Source organism: Macaca nemestrina, chromosome 3, assembly GCF_043159975.1.
Source record: "Macaca nemestrina isolate mMacNem1 chromosome 3, mMacNem.hap1, whole genome shotgun sequence".
NCBI classification, from domain to species: Eukaryota; Metazoa; Chordata; class Mammalia; order Primates; family Cercopithecidae; genus Macaca; species Macaca nemestrina.
Window position 1 is genome coordinate 85894110 of NC_092127.1, and position 12975 is coordinate 85907084.

The following is a 12975-nucleotide window of genomic DNA, read 5'->3' on the forward strand; positions in this document are numbered from 1 at the left end:
TCTAAGCAGCCTATTGGTTTTAGTGAAACATAAATCTATTAGACTCTCAATTATAAAAACAATTTTACTTGTAGAATAGGGTCAGCAGGGCCGGGTGCAGTGGCTCATGCCTGTAGTCCCAGTACTTTGGGAGGCCAAGGCAGGCAGATCACCTGAGGTCAGGAGTTTGAGACCAGCCTGGCCAACATGGTGAAACCCTGTCTCTATTAAAAATACAAAAATTAGTCGGGCATGGTGGCAGGTGCCTGTAACCGCAGCTACTCGGCAGGCTGAGGCAGGAGAATTGCTTGAACTCGGGAGGCAGAGGTTACAATGAGCTGAGATTATGCCATTGCACTCCAGCCTGGGGAACAAGAGCGAGACTTCATCTCAAAAAACAAAAAAAAAAAGAATAGGGTCAGCAGATACAGATACATTCATAGTCATTAAGAAAGGCAGAAAGTCATAATTTATCGTTGCTGATTAATGCCTAAACTAGCAACTCTCATAAAATACCTCTTTCTATCAGAGAACAGTGATCAGAATTTGACCTTTGTAGCATCTTAGACCAGAGCTGCAGTCAGGGTTTGCTTTCCTGACCATACAGCAATAAAGCTGCACTTTCTCTTTCATGCTCCTTATACCTTCAAGATATTTCTAGGACCCCATGGTAAAAAATAATTAGGTAGTTATAATTTTGTTCAATATCCAATGAATTAGGCCTCCAGAAGCTTCAAAAGAACTGGGGTTTCTCAATATAAGAAAACCAGACTGTCCCTGCACCCGAGCAGAATGCTTCTAATTTGATGGCATTAATGCCATAAGGCACATGGCACCAGAGAGGTATCATGAGGGCTTATCTACTGCCACTTACGGGCATTACGTCAATGTGATGTATTAGAAAATCCTTCACAGCAGCTCTGTTTATTCTCCTGTAAAAAATTAGTTGCTGAACTTTTTACATCTTTTTATTGTTTTTGTTAGAATCAGTGCTACAAAAGCCACTGTAGAATATCAAAAGGAAGTTATACGGCTATTGAGAGAAAATCTCAGAAGAAGTCAACAGGCCCAAGATACCTCAAGTAAGTAGAAAATGCAGATATTTTCAGATCCTTTAAATTTTACTTCTCAACACACAACAGACTTTGAAGACTAATATTATGTAGTATGTGACAGTCGAGAATAAACAGAAGTTGACCACCAATGTATTTTTAAATGATTTTATTGGAACCGTGTTTCCAAATATCTTGTGACATCTTAGTTTGTTGTAATCTTAGATGCTTATCCATTATAGATTCTTGAAAAATATTAACTCTACTTTTGTATTGTCAAATCTTTGCCTATTAGTGAAGATACCTTCAGGCAATAAAGGAATGACTTATACTGTATCAGTGTAGAATTATGCTTCCCAATAAAATGAAACACGTCTTCATAGATTTTAAGTGTATACATTTCATAAGTTATAATTGGTGTGCAGTAAAAATAAATACTATTCTGTTTGTTCTTGAAACTAAAAATACCAAGTTAATATTTACTTGCAAAGGTCTTTGAAATTTATCTGAGATACGCTTTTTAGATCTGTTGGTCAAATTTCTCAATATATATGCATTCCTCAAACTACCTTTTTTCATATTCTGTCGGTCCCGTTTGAAAAGAAAGAATGCTTTAACAGTACTTGAGATAGCTGTGCAGTAGAACAAGTACTGAACTAAGTCAGGTGCAGATCTCAATGGCTATGTGAAATCGTGGGGTTAGCACCTGATCATCTAACTTATAGGCGTATATATATATGCTTATATATATACTTATAGTATATATTTACAAGTATATGTGAGTATATATACTATGTACTTATATGTATGTGTGAGTATATATACTTATATGTATATGTGAGTATATATATACTTAAATGTATATGTGAGTATACTTATATACTCATATACTTTTTTTATTTGGTTGTCTTTTTATTATGTACCCTACAACTTAAAGTATAATAATAATAAATAAATTAAAAAACAAAACAAAACAAAAAAAAAAAAGATAAATAAAGCTTTAGGATTTTGAAAAAAAAAAAAAAAAAAAAAAGAATTCTTTATGTATTTTGGATGGAGGTCACATACAAGATATATGATGTGACAATATTTTATCTCATTTCTGTGGTTGTCTTTTCACTTTCTTTTTTTGTTATTATACTTTATGTTCTAGGGTACATGGGCACAATGTGCAGGTTACATATGTATACGTGTGCCATGTTGGTGTGCTGCACCCATTAACTCGTCATTTACATTAGGTATATCTCCTAATGCCTCCTTATATATACTTTTTTACAGGAGAATAAACAGAATAAACAGAACTGCTGTGAAGGATTTTCTAATATATACTTATATATATGCACACTAATATATACTCATAAGTATATATACACACATATATACTTATATATACACCTATATATACTTACAAGCATATATATACTTACATATCCTTAAGTATATATACACACTTCTATATACCTGTAAGTGCATATACACTTATATATGCACTTTTATATACACTTATACAGTTTTATATACACTTATATACATATGTGTATATGTACTTATATGTGTATATGTACTTATAAGTGTATATATGTATGTGTATATATAAGTGTATATATGTATGTATGTGTATGTATACTTATAAGTGTATATATGTATATATGTATATATACTTATACATAAGTATACTTATAAGTATAGTATATATGTATAACTACATGTATATGTAAGTATATGTATGTAAGTATATATAAGTATATACATATATACATATATAAGTATACATATTTGTGCATGCACATGTATATATAAGTGTATATACTTATATATAAGTGTATATAATACAAGCAGATATCTTGTTTTGCTTAGTATTTGGAATTTTCAATGTGCAATATATATTACTTGTATATAATACATACAGAATATATAGAATTCCATATATTACATGTTACAGGATATATATGTGTATATACATATATATATACGCACACACACACATATATAGTTAAACGCACACATATATATGGACATGGTGTATGCACATATTTTTGGCAGGTGGTAACACTTCAGTCATTATGGGGAAAGTAATTTTTTTTTTTTTTTTTTTTTTTTTGAGGCGGAGTCTGGCTCTCTTGCCCAGGCTGGGGTGCAGTGGCCGGCTCTCAGCTCACTGCAAGCTCCGCCTCCCGGGTTCACGCCATTTTCCTGCCTCAGCCTCCCGAGTAGCTGGGACTACAGGCGCCCGCCACTTCGCCCGGCTAGTTTTTTGTATTTTTTAGTAGAGACGGGGTTTCATTGTGTTAGCCAGGATGGTCTCGATCTCCTGACCTCGTGATCCGCCCGTCTCGGCCTCCCAAAGTGCTGGGATTACAGGCTTGAGCCACCGCGCCCGGCGGGGAAAGTAATTTTTAGAGCTCATGTAATAAGTGTCTTTTTTTAAAAAGCATATATACATATACACTTATTTATATGCATGCACGCACACACACACATACATAAAGATCAAACCAAAAGTTGTGGGTAAAAGCACATTGAAAATTTCAAATACTAAGCAAAACAAGATATCTGCTTGTTTTGCTTGTATTATTGTATCATTTCAAAAAAAACAAAAAATGGTGCTAAAGGTGTTAAGGTGTTGTCTAGTACCTATTGTAGCTTAAACTTCCCTAGTGTCTGTTACAGGATAACCACAGCACCTACCAAGAAACTTAAAGAGCTAAAAACAGAAGTGAGGATTCTTTGTTTCAGAAGGTTGAGGATAATTATTCTTGATTTGTAGATGACTTTCAGGTACATAGTGTAGATGAATTCAAAATAAAATAGATATCAAGAATTGCCCTACACACACACACACTATCCCTCTTTTGTGAATTCCCAGTGACCTAATGGATTAATCCACTTCATAACTATCTCACATTTTTATGCAACTTTGCCTACAATTTACAAAACAGTCTCTTTACACACATAGTGTAGAATATTTAATATGTGCTTCAATATTATCCTAACATATATTTAGTTAATAGTATGTATTGAATATATACAATGCACTGAATGACGGGGTGGCCCTCTCACCCTACCTCACCTCCCCGCCATACATGCACTGTGTTGTAACAAGCCCTCCAGGGGAAAATATAGATCAACAAAGGACAGCTGTAAGTGGAGAGGATTGCTATTGCTGCAGTCCGGGTGAAAGATCTTGGTGATCGGGATATGTTAGTGAAACTGGTGGAGGGGGATTCTAGAGGCATAGAATTGATGGTTGGTCAAATAAACAGAGGGAGTACAGTAGAAGGCTGAAGTCAAGGGTGACTTCCAGGGAAACAAGACTTGAGGTGTTTTGGTCTCTATAATGGCTTATTGTACTTAATAGTATTTCCTTTATTTTGAACTTTGGAGACAATTAAAATTATCACCTATTTGTGTATTTTCCTCCCACAGTGATATCAGAACATACTGATTCTCAGCCTTCAAATAAACCCTTAACTTGTGGAGGTGGCAGCGGCATTGTACAAAACACAAAAGCTCTTATTTTGAAAAGTGAACATATAAGGCTAGAAAAGGAAATTTCTAAGTTAAAGCAGCAAAATGAACAGCTAATAAAGCAAAAGAATGACTTGTTAAGGTAAGATCTGCTTACATGATACCGATATTATGCTTATGGCTATTACATATATGTAGGGACATGGTATATGCACATATTTTTTGCAGGTGGTAACACTTCAGTCATTATGGGGACAGTAATTTTTAGAGCTCATGTAATAAGTGTCTTTTTTAAAAAATGAGAATATGGGTATACTATTCCAGTGTTTGCTGTCTATCAACTGACAATTCCTAACCAAGCCAAGAAACAGGGAAGAAACAAAGACCTTTGAGGGGGCAGCTGAAATACACCACAAATCCATATACCCAAGCCAGTGAGGCTTTACTTAGGAACTCCTTACATCCATTATTGTAGGCTTTTTACTTTATAAACAGATCTAACAAATTATTTGGCTTCTAGCACAGTGGAAGATTAGAATCTTTTCCTCAAGCACTCTACTATGATATAGTAGGAAAAAAAAGGATTAAATAATTTTACGAATGACTCTTTGCCATGAAAGCTATTAAAAAAGAAACAAAAACAAAAAGGAGATTATAAAAGGGTTATATTATGAAAGAGAAATCCAATATTATCTAGGTGTTAGGGGTAGAGGGTTGGTTGATCAAGAAGCCAACAAACAGGCATACCTCGTTTTATTGCACTAATCTTTCTACTATATACGCTGGGAACCCAAAAGATTTCTGCAGTTTGCTTTATTACAGTGATCTGTAACCAAACTTGCAATATCTCCAGGGTATGCCTATATCAGAATACATATGAAAAATGAATAGGAATTAGGCTAGATGAGAGAAGAAGGGTAAGTTTTCTAGGCCAAGGGACAACGTGTTCATGGTCTTTGAGTGAAGAAGAATAACTAATTGGTGGAACTGAAAGACATCCGGTGTGGCCAGGGTGTAGAGAATGAGACAGAATAAAGTGCAAGACAAGGTGCCAGAGGTAAATGGATTCAGATTACATGGGCCCTTATAGTTCATTTTGAAGAATGTGGAGTGGTATCCTAAATGTAATGGCAGGATTACCTGCACTGGAGGGTTTTAAGCTAGTGGCCTGATGAGATCTTATAGCATCTTTGGCTGCTAGAGCATTATGGAGGGACCCAATCTTAGAATGTGTTTATGGTAATTCAGGCAAAACATAATTTTAGCATGGACTAGCTTGGCTTCAATAGGGATAAAAACAAGGAAGTGAATTTGATAGATAGGATGAGATTGTATCAAGAGACTTGGATGACTGTTAAAATGAAAGAGAGTGAGGTCTCTAGGATTGTTTCCCAGGTTTGTCTCTGGAGGAACTGGATAAATGCTGGTGGCATCTTCTGTAAGCAGCAGCACTGTAACTAGAAAAGCACAGTGTAATCTTTCTTTTACAGTAAGAAAGGTACATCAAAGATTCATCTATCCAGGAGACTAATTTATCAAGTTATTGTGGCAAAGCATCAATAGATAAGCCACTCTGGATTATATCATTGATTTATTTGAAAACCTAATGTTGTACTTAGAGCTTTCTTTTCAAGACTCCATGATCATGGAAACTTACTACATTATTCAATTGATATAGATCCATTTTGTTTTCTGAACTTTGGAAATAGTCAAAACAGGAAGCATGAGGTTGAAATTAAAATGTAAATGTGATAAAATGGTATATTTGATGTTATATATATTTCATCACAATTTAATTTTTAAATATAAATGTGAATACATCTTAAGAATCAAGAAGTCTTACAGTGTCTCTTTTTTTCCCCCACATTTAAGCAATAATCAGCATCTTTCCAATGAGGTCAAAACTTGGAAGGAAAGAACACTTAAAAGAGAGGCTTACAAACAAGTAACTTGTGAGAATTCTCCGAAGTCTCCTAAAGTGACTGGAACAGCTTCTAAAAAGAAACAAATTACACCCTCTCAATGCAAGGAACGGAATTTACATGATCCTATGCCAAAGGAATCACCAAAATCTTGGTTTTTTGATAGCCGATCAAAGTCTTTACCATCACCTCATCCAGTTCGCTATTTTGATAACTCAAATTTAGGTCTTTGTCCAGGTAAGTAAATATACTGGTTACTTTAAAATCAGAAGGTAACAGTTGGAACTTATTAGTCGATTAGTGATTTAGTCAAGTAAGCTACAATGTCAGGCTTCATTTGCTGACTCTGTGTAAGAAAGTTGGTTTCTCCAAGGCATAGCAATGAAGTGCAATTCACTTTTATCCCAAGTGAAGTCTTCAGTCTACCCTTTAAGCCCTTAGTTTTGTCCAAAGAGAGGCAAGCAACTTTCTCAAGGACATGAAGATACTACCCTAAAAAGCAACTTTTACTGAAAAGTCTTATCAATTCAATGGACCAGAATATCCAATAGCATTACATTTACTTTACCCAAGCCAGATAATAAATGAATCATTTACTTATTCATTTATTCAATCAGCAAAATTGTTTTGAGCCCTTTCTTTGTGTTAAGGATTAGATCCTGATGGCACATTGATAAGCAAAACCAGACGTGGTCCCTCCCTTCATAGAGCTTAGTTCTGATGGAAGATATAGACAGTAATCAAGTGGTTAAAAAAAAAAAAAAAAAAGTGAAATTCAAGCAGTGCAACTACAAAAGACTATGAGGAATATAATAAGTATTTGAGGAATATTGAGGAAGGAAACTGAGATCAGATCTAAAAGGGTAACATGAGTTATCTTAACAAAGAGCAGAGGGAAAAGCATCTCAGGCAGATGGAACAGCAACAGCGTTAGGGTAGGTGGGAACATGACCAGGGAAAGAGTTGAAAGAAATGTGGTGTGGTCAGAGCACGGTGAGTACAAGCTTGAGTGGGTGAAGTCAGTGAGGCCAAAGAGAGAATTAAGAGCCAGAAATGCTGGACTTTTATAAATTATATAAAGGAATTTTTTCATTTATTGTGTAGAGGAAGACTTTGAAAGATCTTAAGCAATGGCAGGAGAATGTGAGTCACACATTTTGAAAACATCACCTCGTCTCTAAGGTGACCAGCAAATAGTAGGAGCAGGAGTTTGACAGTTGTCTAAATAAGACATGATGGTAGTGTGGACTTGGAGTAGAGATGGAGAGAAGTAGACCGACAGGAGAGATTTTGGAGTAAAATCAGCAACACCAGGCACCTGATTGAACAAAGGAGTGGGGAGGTATCAAGGATCACCCCCAGCTCTGCATGGAGGTTGTCCACAGAAGTGGGGGGACTTGCAGGAGAAACTGTAACATGGCATTTCTTGTAGTCTTTCTCACCACATAGCATCTATTGTGCACAGCCCTTTGCGACAGTGTATCTGCCTACCCTACCAGAGGTACCCTGTTATGCAACTGTAGAAATCTAAAGCAACAAAATTGTACACTAAGAAAGGCAGTTGCCAAATCATTTAAAACCTTTAGCAATATTTGCCAGAGTTTATAAACCTCTACTTTGTGATTAAGAAAAAATCTATCCATTCTCATCAACTATATCAAAATTAGATCAAGTTGACAGTCTAAAAGTGTTCTTAGGGAGATAGGTAGGCACAGAAACATTTGGAATAAGAAAAGTTTGAAATATTCTCTTCATGAAATAGTATTTAACAAACATTTAAGGACTTCTATTAGCTAGCTAACACTTGCATGGAACTGTCTCGCTATGTTGCCCAGGCTGTCCTTGAACTCCTAGGTTCAAGCAATCCTAAGCATCAAGGACTACAGGTGCATGCTACCGCACCCAGCTGTAATCACCTTTTGGTTTTGTCTGCTGGTGCCAGAGGTGTATGCATAATGTGAATTCATCAAACTGCAAATAAAAATGTTTGAGTCCTTTTTAAATGTATGGATCTCTCTGGTACTGTTTTTAGATAAATAAAAGAGTAGCCTAGAAGAATACATAAATCAAAAACTGACCAATTCAGAATTAAATGAGATAGTCCCAGCTTGAATTAATACCAGTCTTTTAAAAAGTAAATGTGAGTTTTTACTTTTAATTATAAAAGGTAATCTAAATTACCTTAACAAACTAAGGTAATTGCTAAGACCAGTTATACTAGATTTACTTTTATAAATATAATAATTATAAAATAAATATTGTTTATAAGCAAATAGATGCAGCTAAAGTCCTTTTTAAAGGCTCACAGAAAGCTTTCCAAAGATGACTAAATATTCTCTAAAATACTATTTGTTTAGCACACCATTTATTTTGAGAAACAGGATGAAAGAAAACTCAATCAGTCCATGTTTGATTCACTTTGAATTTCAAATTGAAGAATTCCAAATAAAACTTTATTATCTCTCAGTTTAACTATGGTTTGTCTAATAGTTCATTTTAGGACAAAATGGGGAGTCAAATTCTCCAACTCTAAGGTGAAATACACCGTCTTCATGACCAAACATGATGAACCATGTTGCCCTTTTTCATTGTTCACATCTCTCCTGTCTTAACATCCTTTCCACTTCCAGCTGTGCTTGGTTCTTGTGTATTTTTGTAATAGGATGAATGTTTCCATTTTCTTTCTCAGAGGTACAAAATGCAGGAGCAGAGAGCGTGGATTCTCAGCCAGGTCCTTGGCACGCCTCCTCAGGAAAAGATGTGCCTGAGTGCAAAACTCAGTAGACTCCTCTTCGTCACTTCTCTGGAGGTCCAGCATTCCTTGTTTGGAAATGACTTTGTTTATGTGTCTGTCCCTGGTAATGATGTCGTAGTGCAGCTTAATTTCAATTCAGGCTTTACTTTGCCACTAGAGTTGAAATATAAGGGAACAGGAAATGAATGCATTGTGGTAATTTAGAATGGTGATAGCAATACCTTCTTCTTCTTGCATATGGTAATACTTTTAAAAGTTGAATTGTTTTATTTATTTGTATATTTTGTAAAGAATAAAGTTATTGAAAGGAATGTAAAGTTACCTACATGACTTAGCATATTCCAAAGCATAACACATACATTAATATAAAACATTTTATTAACAAAATTGTAAACATTTTTAATACCTTACACATTCAATAAATGTTTAGTAGTTCTGAATCACCACTTTTCTATGCAATGTTAATGGTTTCTTGGTGAGGTAGTCTCTCTTGTTGACTCAATATTTTGCTATGAAAATACACACAAGCTTTCTGGATTTAAATTCTTAAAGGATAGCGGAGGCTATGTCCTCTTAACTTTCCAGTTCTAACATTCCTTTTGCTGTAATAACCACAGAAGTTCCTTCTCACATTCCGGGTAACCTACCTATCCCAATCCCTATACAAACTCTCTAAATTGGTTGGTTTATTATTAGATTTTGTTTTTCATTGCCCCTCACTCCCAGCCTGGAGGAACCTATAGATCATTTATTCTACCTCTTCATTGTAGACATAAGGAAACAGTACCAGAGTTTTTATCAAAGTAAAGTTTTCTAAACCTGGAGTCCCCACAGACAGATGAAGCATATATGGATGGGCTTCTTGTAATCTGTAAAACTTTTGAAATTTTTTGTGAACTTTTTTGTGTGGATTTATTTTGGGGGAGGGGATACTAGGGTTTATACTTTGTTTTATCAGATTCTTAGAGGGGCCCATGATCCTGTAAAAATCTAAGAACTATGGCTTTAGAGGATATTTGATATTACTTTTATACCATATGACTTTGAAAAAACACTTAAAACAAGTTGCATTAGGTTATAGAACAGAGGTAAAGTGATTTCAAGGCATTCTCGGCTCTTTGGTAAGATTCAGTCAAAGGGAGAGATTATTGATTGCATCATATCTAGTATTTTAAAGTCTGTGGAGTGCATTTTTTCCCATATCTTAACATACCACCAAAGGAATTAACTAGGACTAAGGGGAAACTATCCCTTCCTAAAATCTTTTCCCCTAGACCTGTACCTTAAGAGTTTGTCTTCTGCTTCCCACCCTTATCCAAACAAAACACTAACACACCTGTAGGTTTGATTCTTTATGTCTGCTTCTCCATCGAACAAAAGTAACCCAAAGTAGTGGTTAAGTTCACCTGGATGATAAAACTACATTAAAGTCATTAAAAATCTACTAGTTGTCAGGTAGCCAGCCTAGTAGAATATTTTTAACTTTTGAATTTGGGTGTCCGTTTTATTCCTCAAATTTGGGAAGTTTGTGACCATTATTTCTTCAAATAAGCCGTGTCCCTTTTGCTGCCACCATTATCCCACACCCTTAATATCTATTCCCACACATTTTTCTCAGATTTTTTGGCTTGTATAAGTTAGAAAACTCAAGTGGTTCTTTTGATTGTGACGCAGCTCCTCATGGGCCACACTTTGTACCTCACATTAGGGATCTGCTGGGACTTGAGTCTAGTCAGGTCTAGGAGCATAGAGGGCTGGTGGGGGTAGGTCAGAGGAGAATCAGCATTGTCTTGCTTGGCAGCTGCCTCAGGGGAGGCCATTATTATTTCCTCAGGCAATGCAGGAGTGCCTTTGTACTCCAGCCTGGCCGGCAGCGTGAAACTGAAAAAAAGAAAAGGAAAAGGAAGAAAAATGGAGCTCAGTGTTCCTGGCTACAGGGTCTTCCCACACGTCCCCATCCCAACTTACAGAATCTCACTCTCCCAGTCACTGTGGCTCATTTTACCAGTAGACACACTGAGGCAGAGTTCACCTTTTGCAATTGCATCAATCAAATGATGAAGACTGGTGTTTGATTTTCAGCAATTTTAGCCTCATGTCTACAGGAGAGAAGATCCTCTTTCAGGGCATGCCTAGAAGTTCTTAGGTTACTTATGTGGAGCTTGAGCCAGGAATTTGAATCCCTGAAGTCATTCTTTTTTTTTTTTTTTTTTTTTTTAAATAACTTTGCCCAACAACATTAGGAGCAGCCAACCAACATTGGTATATTTCTTAGTTTTCCATAAATATTTGAAAGTATTACAGGGCCGGGCACAGTGGTTCATGCCTGTAATTCCAGCACATAGGGAGGCCAAGGCGGGCGGATCATGAGGTCGAGAGTTCGAGACCAGCCTGGCCAACAGGGTGAAATCCCATCTCTACTAAGATAACAAAAATTAGCCAGGCATGGTGGTGCATGCCTGTAATCCTAGCTACTCGAGAGGCTGAGGCAGACGAATCGCTTGAACCCAGGAGGCAGAGGTTGCAGTGAGCCAAGATCATGCCACTGCACTCCAGCTTGGGCGACAGAGCAAGACTCTGTTTCGGGAAAAAAAAAAGGTATTATATATACAGAGTCACTTAAGTGCCTCACCTCTAACAAGTGGTTGATAAGGAGTATCCAATGCAGATATTTTGCATATCTCTATGAACAGTTCATTTCTTGGACAGTCAGTGCTCTCTGTACTATTGAAAGAGCCAGACTGAGCACAGTGACTCATATCTGTAATCCCAACACTTTGGGAAACTGAGGCAGGAGGAGCACTTGAGACCAGGAGTTTGAGACCAGCCTGGGCAACATAGTGAGACCTCATCTCTACCAAAAAAATAATAATTTGGAGGGCTGAGGCAGGAGGATGGCCTGAGCCCAGGTATTCAAGGCTGCAGTCAGCTGTGATGGTGCCACTGCACTCCAACCTGTTCAAGAGTGGGACCCCATCTCAAAAATAAAAAGTAGAGCCTTTAGCATTTTCAGTTCTAATCAGACTAGAGAGCCAATTCCAGGAACCCCAAAACCAACTCAGGAAACTCATCCTTAAAATTTTGTTCCTCTAGAACCTCTCCTGGTACCAAAATCTGTCTTAGGATTTTCCAGAGAGACAGAACCAATAGAATATATACAGATGGTCCCCAACTTATCATGGTTCAACTTGCGATGTTTCAACTTTAGGATGGTGTGAGAACAATACGCATTCAGTGAAAAGTTTACTTTGAATTCTGATCTCTTCACAAGATAGCAATACTCTGCTGTGATCATGGGCAGTGGCGTCACGACACAGCTCTCAGTCAGCCATGGGATCACGAGTAAACAACTGTCACTGTTCAGTGTACTCTGTTCAATAAATACCAAGAGTCAGTCAACACCTTGTTATAAAATAGGCTTTGTATTAACTGTAGGCTAACAAGGGTTCTGAGCACATTTAAGTAGGCTTGGCTAAGCTCTATGTTCAGTGAATTAGGTATATTAAATACATTTTTCAACTGACGGTATTTTCAATTTACAATGGGATTTTGGGATGTAACCCCATTGAAGGTTGAGGAATATATATATATATATATATATATTTAGAGAGAGAGAGAGAGAGAGAGGATGTTTATTAGAGGAATTGGCTTACACAACTGGGGAGGCTAAGAAGTCCCACCATAGGCTGTCTGCAAGCTGGAGAGCCAGGGAAACTAGGAGTGTGGCTCAGTCCAAGTCAGAAGGCCTGAGAATCTGGTTGGAGTTCAGGTATCCAAGGGCAGGAGAAGATGGATGTCC

General features: G+C 36.7%; 1 protein-coding gene across 10 annotated transcripts in view; it reads left to right on the forward strand.

Moving 5' to 3' along the window:
• LOC105486326 (centromere protein E) overlaps positions 1-9630 on the forward strand; it is a 94015-nt gene extending 84385 nt beyond the window's left edge. For 9 of the 10 annotated variants that reach the window (XM_011749151.3, XM_011749152.3, XM_011749154.3 and 6 more), the window contains 4 exons: positions 964-1061; positions 4458-4641; positions 6372-6658; positions 9111-9629. In XM_011749151.3, the coding sequence (XP_011747453.2) occupies positions 964-1061; positions 4458-4641; positions 6372-6658; positions 9111-9205 (664 nt within the window). In that variant the 3' untranslated portion in view covers positions 9206-9629. Of the gene's footprint in view, positions 1-963; positions 1062-4457; positions 4642-6371; positions 6659-9110 lie in introns of all 10 variants that reach the window. The other variant, XM_011749155.3, reaches the window with a different exon arrangement.
• The last annotated feature ends 3345 nt before the right edge of the window (positions 9631-12975 follow it).